Here is a 20348-nt window from a genome sequence, read left to right on the forward strand (position 1 = left end):
AAATTAACTAGATGAGAAATACGAAGACTTCTTCGTAACCATAATATAATATTAGTAATAGTAATAATAATAATAATTATATTATTATTATTATTATTTATTTATAAATATAATCACAATATAAGATATACGTATAATTTTATAATATGTATTAAACTTAATTGTTATGTTTACGATTAAAGCAAAAAGTCGAAAAACTGAGGAAATGTATTGAATGATTCCACACATGACGAAGAAGTTATAGAGGAGATTGATATAGTGAGTGGGGTAGTGGGAGAGATGACTGCAATTATTTTTTCTTGTTTTGTAACATGTTAGCACTCCGTAGTGTGTATATTATATGCATTACTGTTTGTTGTGGTTTTTCTTGTGACCTGAAATGAATGAAAAATAATTTAAAATTAGCTACCTCCATTTTAGGAACAAGTATTATATTCATTGAATTTTTACTTGTATTAAATAGCTTAGTACTATTATGGCTTATTAGTTTTAAAGGGGTTAGTATTATTATTCTCTTTATACTGAGCCACTGTTTACATACTGGTATGAACAATATACGCATGTGTACCTAAAATATCCTATATGCGTACTTACTTGTATCCTATATAATACATGAAACATAAAACGTAAACACGTGCATTCAATTGTAGCGGAGACGAAAGAAGTGTACTTCCTCTTGTTATTTTTTTTATGGTTTCAGTTTTTGATTTATTTGAAATACTTGGTAATAAAAAATGTGGGTAGTTATTTATTCCATAGTACATTATGTACATGTATTATTATCATTATTTAGAAATTGTGATGTAGTAAAAAGCTTACAGTTATTTACTTATTAAGATATAAAAAGTTAATTCGTAACATATAATATTACAGTTTTCATTATGAACTTTTAGAAATTGTAATCAACACAACTACTTAAAAGTTCAGCGGATCGATATTGTATTATTTTCTATTCAACTCCTACCATGAAAACACTTTGAATGCATTACTGGGCACTGGTATAATACATACCCGGCACATAAACAGAGTGATCTATTTAAGCGGGTACTTTGTACGTGTTAGATACGTTAAAAATCTAGCCCATTGAATGACACATCCTGTATATATATGAGAAAAAAAATGGAGTAGTAAAAACGTATATCATAGCACTACCACGTGCAGTGCACGACGCAGGAAACGCCATCATTTCCTAGGGATACGGTTGAAGATCGTGTTACTGTTAAAAATAAACGGCACATGTGCGCGCTGTATGCATATTTCACGGTTAAACGATCTTTATACATTTGTGTACTTGTATTGTGCACGTGTGTCGAGACATTTTCGACTTTCATCCAATGACCTGTCGTTACCACCGCCATCGGCGATAATGATTATTTTATATTCTATTGCGGCGTATGATGTGAACGATCGACACGTGCGGCATTGGCGAGGATGCAAGGAAGGGCGGCTGGAGAGACAATTTTATTTATTTATCTTCTCGTGATTGAAATGCACGTAGACGTAGTTGAGATGAGTTTTTAATCGCAATTTATACGGACGTTATAGCACATTTTCGCTACAAATACTACGGAAACCTAAGAGACCTAAGATACCTAAGAGACGGTTGAAAAATATATAGTTAAATTGGATATACTAATATAGAAATAATGACACTTGTATTTTTGTTTTAAATTAAAATATTATATTACTATAGTGAACATCATTATTCACTGGTTGTATCAGTTTCCCCTTTTCGACCCTGGACCGAAGGCTAATAGTGTACGTTAATTAAACCATACAATTCATAATACGTTTCTTTAAATTTTCCATAGTTGTGCTTCAGGACATCTCGTCTTGTTGATATGTTGTGTTTCTCACATCGACACCTCACGTACCCTGCTCTATTCCGAGAGTAATAATAATTCACGTGTGATTTTATTATATCACTGAACGCATGATTCTGAACAGTGTAGTCTTCGAGGGTTTACTTAAACGTACGGTCAAGAGTAAACTTGGATTTTTATAAAGTTGTGTATATTTTTTAATTTATTCAATTTTAAGTGAGCTTGGATACAAATTTGTTTCACGTTCTACCGAATCAAATACCGGTGCGAGTCATTTGGTCGATGATTTAGTGATCGATAAAATATGATCGAAATTAAATACACATCAATTATAATTCGAAGGGTAAAATAAAATTTACTATGAATATTTTAGTTTTTTTTTTTTTTTTTAATCTAAAATCCATATTTGCTGTTTTTTTTCGCATATTTTTTTCGGTAATATTTCAGTGCATAAATGTATAAATATTACAGTCATTTTAAGTGCATAAACATCCGAGCCCTAGTGATGAAAATAGAAGGTAGGAAACGGTATTGATGAATGATGGCTTTTGAAATACGAAATGTTTTTATGCAACGTATTCGGTGTACTGAGTGAGTGCACTTTTAATATTATTGATATTATACGCGAAGCACTAATATACGTTCTCTCCCTTCTCACCCTCCCTTAAAACAATACGCGTAATACTTTTTTTTGTTTTTCTGTACGGTAACTGCAACAGACTATGGCGGCGGTCGATGTAATAGCGTGGCGCCAGAACTTTTAACCGAATTGCGCCTCGAGATCGGTAACTGTTTTTTAGGAAAGTCTACTGTGGATCATTTTTTCGCTTGCCCGCGGAAGAGTGCCCGCAACCAGAACTAATGTATCCGTACAGATTTATTAACTTCAGATTTCGAGCGAAAAGAGGAACGCATTTAGGTTCACTAGGTACCGCATACAAATCATTTTAGCTAAATGTGTTAAATAAACAGTGTGCCGTTATTTTTTACGTACACGAAACGATTGGATGGGTTCTTGCCCGCCAATTGGGCAATAACTGAGAACGCTCGTACGGTCGAAATGTGTAATGTGGTGCAGTGTAAAAGGTTTATTGGACCGGAATCAAGTGCCGAATCGTGTTTAACTTTCCCTTCAACCTTTACAGCGTGCAAAAGAAAATTATACGTACATACATATATATATTGATTGCGCAATGTATATATGATGTGAAATATATGTATGTATATATATATATATATATATATAACAGTTTAACAGCGATTGGAATTGTATTATTATTTCGAATTGTTTTTTGAAAATGTGTAATTTGGTTTGGAGTTCGAATAACTTTTTATTCTGAATATTAAACAGGAATTTTATTACAAGCGAAAAAAAAATGAGTGGTCGCCGATATTCGGTTTGACCTCTGTTCAGTACCAACTCTTAAAATATACGAATAGAATATTCATTATGTGATCAAGTGTGCCAGATGCCAGTTTAACGGTTCCTGCTATCGATCATAATATCACACTAATTAAAATGTTCGATTTGTATTTAGTGTACGTGTTTACGTTTCAATTGTTTCTTTATGACGATTTATGATTACGCTTTCATTGTAAGAGAATTGTTTCGGTTTTACTTTTAAATTCGGTCAACAATTAAGTAGTACTGCGTTGAACGAAGAAAAAATATCATCATCATTTATTATTGCAACACGTTAGAATAATATATTCAAGAGTATTTCGAAACAATTATTTTTATCGAGTTATTGGTTGCGGATGAATACTATATACGAGTACATAAACTGCAGCTATAGAGACGGAAATACTTTGATTGCGGAAACGAACAAACGACGTCCGCATAGATTACTGATTTGCAAATTCATACCGGAATGTACTTTTAACTCGATTAGACATATACAGTCGTATCGATTCATTTATGGTCGTTACCGGGAATAATATTATTTCACATGGCGAATGTGATATAAAATTCGGTGAATTCAATATAGTCATGGTTGTACACTAATGGGGTACCTTTGTATATATTATTTATTATTTCATTATTTAAGTTAACCATATGTACATGTGCTCACCGGATAACATTTCAGCGGAAACTGAAAGATATTTTTCTATATTTTGTCAGCTCACAATTATTAGTATTAAAGCATATAAGGCGTTATCTAATTCTCCATTACTAAAAAGCAAAATTAACATTTTTTCTAAGTCCTAAAAAAACTAATTAGATTTTATTGAAACTAATTATTTTTTCTTTCCGTGTTAAATTATAGGAAAAACATTGATCGGCTATTGGCATAATTTTTTTTTTGCTGCTAAATTATATATCTGGTAACATGATAAATCGCAAATATGACGTTTATCATAATTGCACTCTGCAGTTTGCTCATATTGGTAAATTACAGTTCGTTGTTTCGGAAAAATTATTCCAGAGATACGACATATATTAAAAGAGCATGCATGTACCCAACTTTTAATAATATTCTCATGTAATATTTATCCGATATCCGTTTAGATCTAAGATCTTCAGTTTTATTGCTATGGATGTTATGGTAGTATTATAGATATTTGTGTTAAATGCGCTAAAATAGTAAATATAAGTATAAAGTATTAAATAATATATTAGTAATATAAATTTGTAATTAATATTATAAGCTGTATAGCAATCGAAATATTGTACTATGTGCGTTCCTGGGTCATTAGTTTGAAATTGGCGTCCTTAGTGAATGTTTACAACATTTTAGTTGATTACATCTAAGAATCGGTTTTATGTTTAAAAAAAAAAATATGAAAGAACCCTGTTTACTATAACCACTTAAAAATAACGTATAAAGTAACAATGTGTGCTGCGCTATAATACTTGTTTTAGTTTTAATAAAACGATAACATTGTTATTTGTGATTGAAAAACACTCTTAAGAAATCTAAACAAGGCGTTATTTTTGATCAATTTTATGCAGATATGATGTAAATATTTTTATTTAATATATATTATTAACTCACTAACAACGTTTGGCAGGTAAAAATTATAATTTTATTTTTTTTAGTAGGAGCAAGATAATATTATTTAACACACAAGTAAGAATAAAATGTATTCATTGTAATATTTTATTGAACAGTAGACCGAAAGTCCAGAATATTCAAGCGAAATATTTCAAAAATGTCGTTCGTTGAAAAATTCTTGTAGTAAGGATTTAGAGATTAAGTTGCAATTAGTTTTCGATTAGTATAAAATATTCACAACGGGTTTTACAAAAATCGCAGAATGAACTTTTATTTTAGTATTATTCAAATAGCTTTTGTAGATGTTATTCTTTCGTTTTTTTTTAAATATTTTTAAAATTGATTAAACTGATATTCATATACGAATGTATGAAAGTATAACTCAAGTAATAATATATGTTTTCTAAAATTGTAAAAACCAATAAATAGAGAGTTTTAAATATTTTTCAGGTAAGATGGATAAATTTAACTACCCGTTGAAGGGCTTATAGGGTTAAAGATTTTTTTTTACCTAAGTGATTCCGAAAACGGTTCTTGCACTTTTTCGTTATCTGTCTGGTCTTCTCACAGTTTGAGTTTTCGGTGGATGGATGCTTGAGTGTATCCGTCCTGATTATTTCGTTGTGCGAGTTACATGGACTCCACGTGCCCTTCCTATACCTGCATGCTAAAACAACATACAGCCCAAAGACAACCACATGCGTTTAATATTTAAAAAAAGCAAATATTATAATAGTATTATGGCGATAGATTGAGATATTTGTTGTTGTTGTTGTTGTGCTTAAACTCTCGGTTAATATTTAGTAATTGTTATTATCATAGTACGATTTTTATTTTATTTAAAACATCAATGGTAGAGATCGTTAACTGTGAGGTGATTTAAACAGGAAGAGATTCGTTTATTGCCTTCGTGCCTATATCATCATCTACTGTCCTGTGGGTTATTTTAATGGGTTTTTAATAAGACCAAAATGATTCGTTTCGTTTTTATGAGTGTTATATGTACTTATATATTTGACCCGCTTAAAAAAATGACATAATAGTATAAACATGCTTTAAAGTAGTTATGGATTTTGGCTCATAAACTTTAGACTTTTCTTAAATACCTTTCTTGCATTTCTTCACCATCTTCTTGGTTTTTTCGCAGGTGGTTTCATCACCTTCCTTTAGAGTCAATGTGCGTGTCTTCATATTTGTCTTATCATCGCACGGTGACCATGGCGTCTTGTCATAATGGCAGGCTGTGTCAGTTAAATAAAATACAATTTAAAATTAAGTACATCATTACTTTAACACCAGAATATCAGGAACAACTAATATAGGAACATTTACATTTTTCAGGAGCTCTGGCCAAACGTTTCAATGGTGTTTCATCCTTTCTAATGTTATCTGAGCTGACTGTTGTAATGGCAACCAATAGCATAGCCATCAACATGCTAAACATAATAACACTAAAACTCTTCATCTGAAAAAAAAAAAACTCCGTTCAAATATTTTACGTATACATACGAGTATATTATAATATAAAATTTGTGCACTTCACAGTAAAATAATCAAATGTGAGACATAAAATTGCTTAGCAGATACAAAGATGTGAAAAGTATCGAGTGATATCATTTCACAGATACGAACTCAAAGTTTTAATAATGGAACATTAAAACATCTTATCGCCATTTATGTTCAAACAGTGAGAACGATTGTATTTCAGTTGATAATATTATCAACAATTTTTTTTTGTTTTGCTCATATACTTGTGAGTATTTTTTACGGATTGACGCTGTAGATTGTTATATTGAATTTGATATTAATAAAAATTATTTATTTTATTAATAATGCTAATTTCTGATACATCTGATTATTTGAACTATTGGTGTTCGAATAGGTACATAAATATACAAAGAAAAATAAATATCAAGTAGAATTTTGTTCTTAATCAATAATAATGCATGCTTCGTAAAATATGGGAAGTCGTTACAGTTTAGAAACGCTCTACATATTATGAAGAGCATTTTTAAACAATGTTTTTCTTTCTTTTTGTAATTCATATAATATTTAACCATAATAACATTATAGGTTTATATTTTTTGTGAAATATATATTTTTGCCATGATTCGTAATTACGTGAGTGACTTACAAACAGTTTTTTATTTTAAAAATATATTAAAATAAAATAGACTTTAATACCAACTAATGAGCTTTGAGCTTAATACAAATTGACTTATAAACATATTTTAAATTTTATAGTCATCAGTTTAACTACATTTGAGAATATTTTGAGTTGTTTGTTTGAATAATGAATCAAACAATATTAAAAGAAAAGGGTCCGGAAAATGGAAACCGGAGAACACGCCTCTTTTTAAAAAAAAGGTTGTTATAATAAACAATTTTAAGTGACATTTTCAAAAATATATCTACGGGGTCAAGTACACTTTAGGGAAATAACATTCACGCTTAGAATAATGTTAATGTTGAACTAATTTTAAAAATATAACGCACCTTAATTTCTAACTACTATATACCATATATTTTTGAAAACATAATTGAATTCATTGTTAATATTTCAATCACAAATCACGGTTGTGTTTAGTTCAATTATATATATGTTTTTACATTTATACGTCCAATGTTTATAAAAGTCTAAAAGATGTATACTTTATTCTGTATAAATTAATGAAATAACAATCAATTTATTATTTTAGTCTTGTTTACGTAGATTTATTATGTTCCTGTAGTGCGTCAGCGTTTGTCATTAATATCATTTGTACGTGAACCGTAGAATTTTATAACATTATTTTATGCAAGTTTTCGATAAAATATCTGACGAAAAATTGAAAATCAAGACAAGCTTACAAGGTTTTATTATAAAACAAATTAATGTTTTGATTGGTTCTTTGTAAGAAAGGATTGAAATGTAGGACAAAAACTATTTATTTTTCGTACGTGATAAAGTACTAAAACCTTTCTATCTTTTTAGTCGTTCAAAACAATCACATTTCACAATGGTTCCATGTTATATTCGAATCGTTCATAAACTTTAAATTTGAATATGACACTTTGATTTCGGTTATTATAAATTGGTATGATTAATAAATTGATTACTAATTTATTTGAAAAATGCATTAAAGGTCAAGAAAGAAGAGAACGTTTTGCTGTGGGATATTTTAATATTTGATTATTCTGATTCATTTTATAAATGTAGAGAATGAGAATTTAGTTACGAAAAAAGGAATTATTGAATACAATTCTAATCAAATGAGCATTGCCTCTAGCTGTTTATTGTTTTGTCAGGGTAATATTTATATTTTATAAGTAATTAAAATATTTAATATACGTTTGTGACAAATAAAAGTAAGACAATAATATGGATTGCTTAGAATACTTAATGATAGAACTTTTTTTTTTTAAAAAAAAAGAACAAAACTTTTAATTATTAAATTATAACAGCTTAACTCTTATTTTAAAAAATAACATAAGAAGCATGCAGATCATGAGAAATATTTTAAGAACAGAAAAATAAAAAAAAAAGTTGTAATAAATAAATAATAAACATTAAATTAAATTAGAAACTGAGTGGTTCTTATAAAATTTAGAATACTTATAATGACTGGAATAAAATTAGAATTGAGAACTGAAGGATTTACAGGATAAATATTATGTTAGCGGAGAAATTTAAATTAACTGAGGCGAGAGTCTGAAAGCGAAGGACAAGTCATTAGAATATGCGAAAAATTGCACTTAACATCGCATCATGCCGAGTACAGAAAAGATAGTGGTTTAATGATAGGTGGAATGCATGAGGGAGGAGAAGATTATGACCGAACTTAAGACGTGAGAATTGAGCTACATATTGTATAGATAGAGGTAGATCATGAATCCAGGAATGAGAAGCAATTGAAGGGTTAATAAGTCTGTACCAAGAAGCGAAGTTAATTGGGAGAGAGGACCATTTATTTTGCCAAGCTTGTTTATAACACATAAATAGGATGGGAAGTAGATTAGAAGGTGGAATATTGAGGGTTGATGGTCTGGTGATGGATTTGGTGGAGACTGCAAACTATAAGCTTATCCGCAATCTCGTTATCATATATACTAGAATGACTTGGAAACCATTACAATTAAATGCATCGATTGAAAGACTTAAAAGAAAAAATTATTGATTTTAATATAATGGCAAAAGGAGAAATATTAGACTTGAAGGGATTGGAATTAATTGAGAAAATAGCTTATTGTGAATCTGTGGTGATAAGAAACTTGTCATAATTTAGAGATTCGATTGCCTTAAGAGCTGAAAGGATAGAAAGGCATTCCGCAGTAAACGAGCAAGAAAAACGAGGAAGATTGTTTTTGTGTCTCGCGTATTTAACACAAATAAAACAACTATGTTTTAGTATAAGAACCTTTATTGTACTTTATTTTAAAAATATATCATAATATGTAAAAACGTTTTCCATGCTTGCGTTTTTTCGGTTATCGTTACCGCAGCACAATCACAGTGTCGCCAACACCACAATTGTCAACAAATTTTAGTTGAAAATCGGGAATGAAAAAAGAAAAACCTGATGAATTGTCCGTAACACAGCTATAAGTGAATATTAAATAGTAGTTCAAGAAATTTGATCTTATAAAATCGTTAAAAAGGTGATTAACAGTAAGGATACACAATTTAATATAGACTTATCACATGGGAACTTAAATGTCTGGGAGTATATGAATATATGGGGAATTAATTAAAGACTTATATGGGATATCATAACAGTATAACCGATTTGTTGGGGTGAGAAGAATATAAGTAAATAGAAAGATGGACAATGCAATAGAAGTAAGAATGGAGAGTGTTTTAGGGACGTATTGCCAGTGCGTAGAAAGAGATAATAAAGAATCAAAGATGGGCATAGAAGAATTAGGAATAACTTTTAGTAAGAATTTACCCGCAAGCTGACGGGATCTAATTTATATGGGAAGACAATGACATTTGATCTCCAATAATTTTCTTTACCAAATGATCATTTGAATATTAATTAGTTGGTTCTTAATTACCTATTCTATAAAAAAAATGATATATTTTTTCAATGACAAAATTACACTATGGATTTTTGAAACTAATGTCAATGAAAATCTTTTACAACATAGTTATATGAATAATAATAATATTCACAGTTTATAAGATTATTTATAAATATAATAATATAATATTTTTTTAGTTCTATAATATTTGAAGTATGATAATAATAATGAATTCCCGTCCTTACTCAACTTTATAATCTTTAAAGTTCCACAACGCACTTATTAATATACATTATGACCTTCCATGTCCCTATGTGTCCCACCAATTATTTAGCTAATGAACCTAAAATACGTAGTTCATCTGATTCCATTACGGAACCGGCTTTCCTTATTGTAAAATACTGTATATAAATATAACTATTACATTTAGCATTTTGTATATTTTTAATTTGTGTACTGTAACTTTTGCATATAATATTCTTTTTATATTTTTTATATAATTCATATCATATACCTAAAATTCTAATAATATTAAAAGTGTTCCGTCTTAATTATATATTTTATATATATTTATATATTTTTTGTATATATACTAAAATAAAAATAATTAAAATAAAATTAATATTATGTGAGTGTTTATTATTTATTTTTAAGGTTAAATTTTTTACATTAAATACATTTTAAGTGGGTCCACTTATGTTGAGTAAACTTATTATTTTTTATCAGTTGTACACTAATTGATTGGAAATTGAAAGATATTTATAAACAGTTTTTGGTTATAATCAATATAGTTTTATTGACTTGTTAATATTTTACTCCGAGAAGTATATTGTTTGAAAAATACAGTTGAACTATTATGTGAAATTCACTTTGTTAAATAAATATATCATAAATACTATGATGTCTAGTAAAAATGCATTCTTTGTATTTTGTACAATAAGTCGGAATTTATTCTCAAAGACATAAAAGATTATTTATTAGAGAACTAATGGTATTTTGCTTTTGGATAAGTAACTATTTGCTTAAGAAAACAGTTAAGCATTAAAAATTTTATATACTTCAGACAGTTCAATGAATTAACGATGACCCGTATCCCTGCAAAAGACGGAGAATTAATATTACTGGAACGTATTTTTGAAAATAATTATCACCTACACAAAGATAAACGTCTTGAAATGTTGGGAAAGAGGCGCCCCAAAAGATTATATAAATCTTTGCTAGAACATCCGGTGGATGTTTGCCAAGCTTTGGTTTATTCACACTGTATGTATGTGTGTATGTACGTATAATATATATATGTATATGTGTGTGTGCGTGAGTGTGTTATGTTTATATTTATATACCTATATATAATAAAAAGTCATCAATTTTATCAGTGGCCTTTGTTGGCTTTTCTGGTGTTAACGACCGGTAAAGACGAAAAGGATGAAGTATTTATGACAGTAATAACAACCTTCTTCCAGAGACAGAAGAAAAAATATCGTACTTAATTTATGAGATAAAAAGAGAAAAATCATATTTCCATTATTCAAGAGAACCTATTAATTTTCAAGTGTCTTTGGCTTTATAATCCCTCGGACTCTAGTATTTGAAAAAAGGACATTTTATTTACGTTTATCATCATTAAATCTTTAAAGATAAACAAAAATTAACTAATCACTAACTGCACTTTTTACATTTTTTATGCTTACATTAATATTCAATAATACTTATTAACAATAATATTATTTGAAAAATATCGTTATAATCTTTACGAGATAATAAGAATAAATGTCCACTATAAAATTTAAATACTTTCATAATATTTTGTAATTGGTGGTTGAACAATTTAAAATAGTTAAATTTGTTGTCCTGTCAGAATTTTCTCGGATGAAGTGCCTTTGAAGGTTCTCACAAATTAACTTTAGTAAATTAGTGTTTTTATACTACCTTAATAATTAAGATAATTTGATAAGTTTATACAGTACTTAAATCGTATTTTATTAATGTATAATTTGTACCTATTTAAATACACATTATGTTAGGTACCACTATAATAAGTCATATTTTAAATTTAAATTTAAGTAGTATAGAAATAATTAAATATATCTGTATTATGTAAGAAAGCGTATCAGCAATTTAAATTTAAATTAAACCCTAATGACATTAAAACTAATATAGTTTATAACCAATTATTTTAGGAAGATAATTCTGTGTATTTTGTAAAAGGGAAAAATAAATAAATAATTTTTCGATTTATATAAAAAAAAAAAATTTGATTTTAAAAGCGATTTTAATTTTTTCATCAAAAAAAGCTATAAAAATTAATATAATAAAAGTTTTGGACAAAAAAAGTACTTTTTTATGACTATGGAGATTTGAAGTTGACATAGCAATAGGGACCTATTGGAAATTCGAGGTTGACATAACAATAGGGACCTATCACTTTCAATGTATTAATTATAATTTTTTAAAAAGGTAATTTATTTTCAGATCAAATTAGTTTTTAAATCCCATGGGAATATAACTTAAGATATGAAGTATTATATAATATAAGTTATAATTTTTTTTTCTTAAATAAATAAAATAGCAATAAGTTTTCTGTAAAATCAATTTTTAAAATGTAAAATTATATTAATTTTTGGAAACAAATTATAGAAAATATTTATTGCGATGAAGTACTGTATAATTGTTCTAACAATCATAAAAATACCATATAGGAAATAAAACATTTTTATTGATCATAAATTTAATTTTCTAATAAGTTATCTTTCGTATATGTTGGTTTTTCAATAAAATCATAAAAATGTACGATTCTCACTTGGTAGAACTTAAATATTAGACTGAAAGTATTTATAAAAATATTATATTTATATAATATTAAACATCAAATTTATTTTTTTTGGTATATCAGTAGTTCTCAAACTTTTTAAAGTTACTCCCTTCAGAAGCAAATATTTTTAAACCCTCCTAAAAAAAAAAATATATATATATATATATATATATACTTGGAAAGTGTGTAGTAGAAAATGTATTTTATATTTATTCAGTTTTTTGTTTTAATGTAAATATAATATATATTATACTCAACACCATCCTACCACCCAAAACAAGTTCACGATTCTTTAGAACCACTTCACCACCTATCGGGTGACAATATCGCCCACGTTGCGAATCACTAATTTATATATATTATTATTACGATAATTACTATAGTAGTTCATGGATATTATACCTTTAAAACCCCATAAAAAGGATCTATTTACGATCAGTAATTAATTATATATCAATTAAGTAAAATTGATGACTGTACATACACATGAATATAGCATAAAATAAGAAATATGAAGCACGTGATAAGGAAAGTCATCCAGAGATGGAACCCTTCAGAATAATTTATTTATTTAATCAATATTATTTTAATTAATTGAAAAGGTCACGGTACCAACGCTTCTTGAAGTGACATGGTGGGTAGACGGAAAGAATACGTAATGATAGGCGGGAAAGTAAAGGGGTAGGATAATGTTGCAGTTTAGAGTGAAATATATAATATATTTTGGTGATTTGGTTAACTGTAGCAGTTTTTAAATCTTTATGTAAGATTTCATTTGTTAGGTACCAAGGGGTCAAGGAAATTAGCCGATGAATAATGGACTGGAGAGCTTGGATGGTGCGGACTTGTGAGAATTTGGCATACTCCCAAATTTGCATAAAATACACCCAAATAGGTCTCAGTAGAGATTGTACAGTATGGATTTTGTGTGAATCGGTAGTTTGGATTTGAGAATAGGTCGAAGCAGATGGAGGTGGTTATTAATATTTTTTCGTTTCGACTTTAAATGTGAATCCCAGGTTAGTCGTTTGTCTAGTGAAATTCTCAAATATTTTAGAACATAAATGCCTTACGTACATAAAATAATACCCTTAATGTTTTTATAATAAATTAATAAGAACATATTATTTTATATCATATATATTCTTTATTCATAAATTAATCAATAACACATCCAATGCTTAGCTGTTGTTTTATTTGATAGTTATTATGTTCGAGTTCAATTGATTTCTTTCTCTTCCTACCATTTTGTAACTATATTTATACTTAATTAGATAAATTGGTGAGCTGAATAATGTCATCAAAGCACAGCGGTCGAATAGAAAGAAAAAAAAAACTATTTGATTTTTTTATAAAAGTTGTGATTTTTATTAATATATTAATAACGTGTATAGCTTATATTATATATTTATTGGTCAATAAATAAAAAAAAATGAATATATATACAGATAGGAAAAAATATGTGAAATATTTTAAACAAATATTTATCACTTTATACCTAACAGTTTTTATTGATAGCTTTATCATTGAATAATATATCTTAGTTTAAATGATTTTGACCTTTATGAGGAAAATGTATTATAAACGAGATTAAAATAACCGTGTCATAGGTACGAGTTTAATATATTATATTTAATAAATTATGTTTTAAAATGTTATTTGAAATTGATTTAAAAGGTTTATTGTGTATTATTATTAGATCGATTGCATTAAAAACGTTCCCACGGTGGATCTTTTGTCACACTGGAAATATTTTATAATATGTCAGTTATGATACCCGTGTAGCTCTTTTAATAGTTAATTTATTATACACCAAAGTGCGTGCGTGTTATTTTGAATAATTTAAGTACTTCTAACCTCTGGGGATACTACAAACTGTCCTCAAAATTAGCTTCGGAAAACTTGTCATTCCCAAATGTATAATTGGATTCTTGAAGTTTCAAACTATAGGTTTTGGTCATTCACTTTACAATATCTTGTGTTTAATAAAAATATCTTAATATTTTTTGGTTTTACACTATTTGTAGATTAAAAAATAATTATTTTTCATTTATTTTATAAGTGTCAACGTATTATGCCTAATAGTTTTAAAAAAAATTCAATAGATATTAATGATGCATTTGGTTTATAAGAAGTTATAATAAGTATACTGTAAGTTAATGATGATTTAAAATCATTCTAATGTTAGTGGCTTTAAAATTTAAAACAAAACAAAGTTTTTATTAAATAACATTATATTTAATTTTAATTTTTATGTTAATCAATATAATAATAATTTATTTGACTATGAAACAGGCTTTGGATTATTAATGGGTGATTCTTAACTAGTAACTGTAGCAACTATGTCTTAAGTCTTAAAATAACGAATTCATAGCATTTGATAAAGTTCTACATATGCTTGATTTAATAAGACGTGCTTGTATTGGTTTAGAGTTAATGGTATATTTAAAAGTTTAATATTATGTGCTTGCCAGGAAAATTTTATAGATATATTATGTCATTTATATAGTGTAGTTTTATAAGACCGATTTATTTCTGCATAGAAATAACCAAATTCATAGAATTAAATTAATGTAATTTAATTAGCAAATAGAAGAAAATATATTAGTAAGAATAACAATTTTAACATTGCTAACGAATAATAGAAACACTTCAATGGAAAAATATGTTTTCCTTATTAGACATAACAAACATATATAGGAAATCTGATGTGAATACTTGGAAGTCAACTTTCACATGGTTTTACTAAAGTAAGAATAAAATTTGAATAAAGATAATATTAAGTCGTAAAGTACTCCGATGATTTCATCAATGCCTAAGGAGTATATTCGATTGAAAGTTTTGGTATATATAAGGCAAATATTCTTATACAATATTGTATTCTATTGGCGTTCAATATATTCAGCTTGAGAATATTAAGTTGTAGGTTTTTTTCTTAATTTAGTTTTTATTATTTATTTGCAAATTGTGATCTATGCATGATACAAAAACCATAAGTTTGTCGACAATGTAATATGTTACGAGAAAAGTTCATACTATAAAAAGAGAAGATACTCAGCCACATCACACAATTAGGTTGTAAATATCATTGGTTCACCTGGGGAAGCCATTGTGTTTGATAATCAAAATATAATATGTTACTGGTGCGATATAATGCAGAATCAATGATACATAGTGTTTCCATATGTCACTAAAGATAGAAATTGGCATGTAATTAATGACATCGTAAATATTTCTAAATAAAACAATCAATGTTTTGCAACTATATGCTTTTGTTCATCTGGATAGCCAGTCTAATTATTTAGAAAGTTATTATGAAAAGAAAAGAAAAATTGTAAAGAATACAATAATTTAATATATTGGTCTTCTTCTATTTTCGCGTCTTCTATTTTTAATCACATCATTGCATTGTCTATTGTATCAATTAGATATTAGACCAAAAAATGCATGGTATATTGGAGTACGATAAAAATATGTTCATGGTACTAAGATACAATAAAAAATTAGAATTTGAAAAGTTAAAATTTTAGTGATATATATACATCAATATCTATTGAAAATTTAATTTAGAAATCTAATCCAAGGTTAGAAGATCAAGACTCTTACAATGGACAAACTTTGTTAAAGGTGAGAAGCATCATCGCAGATACACCATCAGGTATAAATATAATGATTTTATTCTGATGATTACCAAGATAACAACAGCAAGACAGGAGACAAAATGCATCTATGTGGTGCCATCTTTTATGTAACTACTACGTATACAGTATCACCATTGTTAATCCATTTTGTATTATTCGGTCATCGTTCTGCTTCGGGTGTGGTATTCGATGTACAATACGTTTCAAAAATGAAAAGCAATTTTAATTCCAACAACAATCGATAGGTACTTTTACCTACATCCATATAACTGGCACATGTTTACGAAATCCGACGTATGCACTTACGACAAGGAAGTATTTAGACTCTTAGTTCAACAAATATTTGATTCAAAAGACAAATTATTCGGGGAGTGGGAAAAATGCAGCCGTGCTCTAAGGCATGTTAATGGCGTCAGTTTAGGGTCTTGTCTATCTATTGTATAGTTTATCATACTTTACTGATTTGATGGCTGCACGGTAGGTAATTTGGATTTTGAAAATGTATACAAATAGGTACAAATATTTATGCTGCCTATAAACCATGTTATTCTTAGAAAAATCGACTAAACAATATTTAAATCTTCGCAATTTATGTTAACGTTTATAGAACTATGCTAATAACCTTTTCAAATATAATTTTAGTGAAGTATATTTTTAAGGGACGAAATTAATTCAAAATGTCGACCAATAATGCGTGTAGTTCAAAGTCGAATTGCAATGACTTGAATAGTATTAAATAATACGTTTGCAGTCGATTTTTGAACAGTTTGAAGTACATAAATAGTTGGAACTCTATTTGCAACTACATTACTGACAAACATGATAAAATAAAATAAAATATAAATAACATTTAAATACAGAAAAAAATCAACACCGATAGTAATTTATAAATACATAACTAAGAACGATTTTACCGATAGATTCTTGTACAAAAACAACCAGATCGTATCATTATTATTTATTACGTACAGATATGGGGAACATCGACCATTGACCTCTGTCAAGGTGTTTCAAACCTCAGAGGCATTCATTTTTGCACTATAGGTCGCATATTTTCCTATGTCTATACACAGATTCTTGGAACTCAAGTTCTGTTGCAGCTACTATTGTTGAATAACGGTAAATACGGCTTCGTGATATAACTTCAATTGTTATCACATCTCGTTTTACTTTATCTATTGCCCTGAACAAATAGTTTCTTGAAAAATAGACTAGAAGCTGTGTGATGGAAACTCGTAGGTCACTGAGGGTTATTGTGGCCTGAATTGCGACAAAATATCGTGAACAGCCGATTCGATTTTTACTGTGAGACACTAACACATGCATGAGTAGCGAGTAGAAGGAAAAATAAATACATCGTGCAATTATATAAGTTCTTCGAATACCGCATACTACACGTATGTGTAAAAGAAAATAGATTTATAGTTAAAATACGAATTTGCATAGTACCTAATAAAATTGTACTTTATTTGTAACATGTGAGTTACTATAGTATTTATGTTTATACAATGTATGTGTAGGAAAACTTAACTGTCAAGCAGATGCTGCAGGGATGAACAGTGTATCATTATTGATGATCGAAAAAGTTGGTCACACATGTTATATAAGTATATATTTTTGTAAAAACACGACATATTTATTTGGACCTATTTTTCAGTAGTATATAATTTATAATTCGATGTTCATATTTGTATGTATGTATGTATGTATGTATGTATGTATGTATGTATGTGTGTGTGTGTGTGTGTGTGTGTGTGTGTGTTTGTGCGCGTATATGAGTTATTTTTTACGGTCCAATCAAGAACATGATATTGGGATGATTTGCTGGGGTATTATGCAAAATATAGATGAAAATGCACAGCTGTGGTTCGAAGTGGCCCACAGTTACTATGATACGGATGTTTATGACAGCAGTATTTTTACCAAACTGCTAATTTAGAATACATCTATATTTATGTTTTTTAATTTTTTACGATAAGCGCGTCTTTGTAATTTGATAATTTTTTCCCCGGTGAATTCAATACATTTTTTTTGGTGTCCTGTGCTAATCGTTTTGTGTCATAATGTGTTATTATTTATTATCATGATACGTCGAGATATGAAAATATTAATATTAAACGGTCATTCAATTTTTTTTTCTCGTTTATTGTGCAATTGTCGAACTGAAATTACAACGCATTAAGTGTATATGAAAACATGTGTTGGCCTTTAATATAATTGATTGGAAAAAAAATACTGACGAGATTGTTAGATTTCATGGTTTGATCATCAGATAATTTTATAATGAAGTCATAAGCACCTTGTTAGAGCGTGTAAATTGTTTCACGTGCACGCAAATTGAATTACGTTGCAGAACGTAAATGTACGACATAATTTAAAACCAAGTTAGTACCAATAATTCACACTACTTTAGTTTGTAGGCTGAAAATATGGATAAATCACAATCCTTATGGCGTAGATGAGCATAGATCTATGCCTAAAAACTACAGCTTTACAGGTATTCGATATTTTATTATGATTTTAAGTTAAGTATTCTTGTTATTTTATTCTGTTATTCAGGTAGTAATATAATAATTACGAGTAACGATGTTCAGTTACAAAAAAAAAAAAAAATAAAATACTGTTATCTCGGCATGTTGGTTTTTTCCACTTAATTAGTCTATTGTAACATCTCGTCGTAATATAACGCATGATAAACACGTATAATATTGCTTTTAAAAATAATGCTATCTAATCCGGCGAGTTAATGCGCGCATATCTGTTTGGAAAAAAAAATTTTAATGATTAGCCAACAAAATGTGTGCATAATTATGATGAACTTATGTTGTTCATTGTTTTCGTTCGTATATTATCTGAATCAATGTATAATCAAATTATTCGGAAATGGCGTGCGCGTTTTTCGTTTCACATATTGGTTTATACAACTCCGAGACCGATACGAGCCCCTAGAGAATTTTCACATTGTTTATGACTACGCACAACTAAACTATATTATTCACGCATACTCGCAGTGGTGTTGTTTTGAAACGAACAACATCCGAAGCGTACAAAATCCTTGTTTTCGGTTCGGGTTTTCGTGCGAGTTCTAACTGTACGTTCTACGACACCCGTATTGTTAAATATTACATTTAAAATCAGTGAGGTGCGCATGTTTGCTTCCGTATTTATCGATATCCGAAGAGCACGACGCGTAGGGGAAGTGAAACAAAACGTTCGTTCACCCTTGGAGGGTAGCGTGACTACAAGTACCGCGCGGATAATGAAGTCTCCGGAAAACGTACATTTTCTGCTATCTCACTCAAGGGGGTACCAAAACCCTGACCCAAGACTTATATTCGTTCGTTGGACTCGCGGCTGTATAAAACGTCTAAAATGTCGTGTGGCTCATGTACAAAAACGGTTATGAACGATTGTTATTACGTACCTTGTTTTCGTTGATGAGGTTCGTGCGGCGTGTGCACCGGAACGATTCGAGTGCGAGAAGTGCGGACGATGTGTTCTCGGAGTCGACGGCAGTCGGGTTCTAACTGATGTTGTTGTTGTTGTTTACCGCTGTTTGTCATGCGCTCATCGTACAGCGAACCGGCCGAGGGTTTGAGAGAGAGTGAGAACGAGAAATAGAGAGAGAGAGAAAGAGAAAGAGCGAGTGAGAGAGAGAGAGTGAACGATCGAGAAAGAGATGAGATGAGAGACGGTGGCTGCGGTGAACGACAGGCGGACGTGTACTGAACGACAACGCGCGCACACCGCACGGGGCCACACGGGGCCGCCGCCGCCGCCGCCGCCGCCGTTCGCAGGCTCCATATTGATTTAATGCGCTCCAGTCGCAGCACAGTCCCACCTAATCCCGTGTACGAAACACCGTGTGCCGCCGGCCGCCGACGGTTTATTATTTTTATATTATACATCTCTCTTCTTCTTCTTATTTTTTTTTGTCGCTCCCGTCGTGCGTACACACACTTAGTGCCCACTCCATCATTCTTTCCCTACCGTTTTCTCTCCGTATACCGCTCCTGTGGGCGAAGTACTCGCGCCCCCGGTCGTTATTATTCTTATTTTTCTGTTTAATATT

At 29.4% G+C, this 20348-nt stretch overlaps 1 protein-coding gene across 2 annotated transcripts; it reads right to left on the reverse strand.

The window, feature by feature from the left end:
* Positions 1-299: 299 nt before the first annotated feature.
* Positions 300-20016, reverse strand: LOC112685064. Of its 2 annotated transcripts, XM_025556832.1 has the most exons (5): positions 19701-20016; positions 6152-6284; positions 5926-6060; positions 5331-5486; positions 300-374 (listed from the first exon to the last, which is right to left on the reverse strand). In XM_025556832.1, the coding sequence occupies exons 2-5, from the start codon at positions 6282-6284 to the stop codon at positions 346-348; spliced, it is 453 nt and encodes a 150-aa protein (XP_025412617.1). In that variant the 5' UTR covers positions 19701-20016; the 3' UTR covers positions 300-345. The 2 variants fall into 2 exon arrangements, with proteins under 2 accessions (XP_025412617.1, XP_025412618.1); XM_025556833.1 differs by lacking the exon at positions 5331-5486 and having other exon boundaries at positions 19701-20015.
* Positions 20017-20348: the final 332 nt, after the last annotated feature.

The sequence above is a fragment of the Sipha flava genome, unplaced genomic scaffold, assembly GCF_003268045.1.
Source record: "Sipha flava isolate LNK unplaced genomic scaffold, YSA_version1 264_pilon_pilon, whole genome shotgun sequence".
Taxonomy (NCBI): Eukaryota; Metazoa; Arthropoda; class Insecta; order Hemiptera; family Aphididae; genus Sipha; species Sipha flava.

Excerpts from the sequence above, each read along its gene's own strand:
- LOC112685064 (XM_025556832.1), bottom strand. The coding sequence starts at position 6,284 with ATGAAGAGTTTTAGTGTTATTATGTTTAGCATGTTGATGGCTATGCTA. Across the intron at positions 6,061-6,151 it reads GGCCAGAGCTCCTGAAAAAT|CCTGCCATTATGACAAGACG; the intron begins GTAAATGTTCCT and ends TAACTGACACAG. Across the intron at positions 5,487-5,925 it reads GGTGAAGAAATGCAAGAAAG|CATGCAGGTATAGGAAGGGC; the intron begins GTATTTAAGAAA and ends ATGTTGTTTTAG.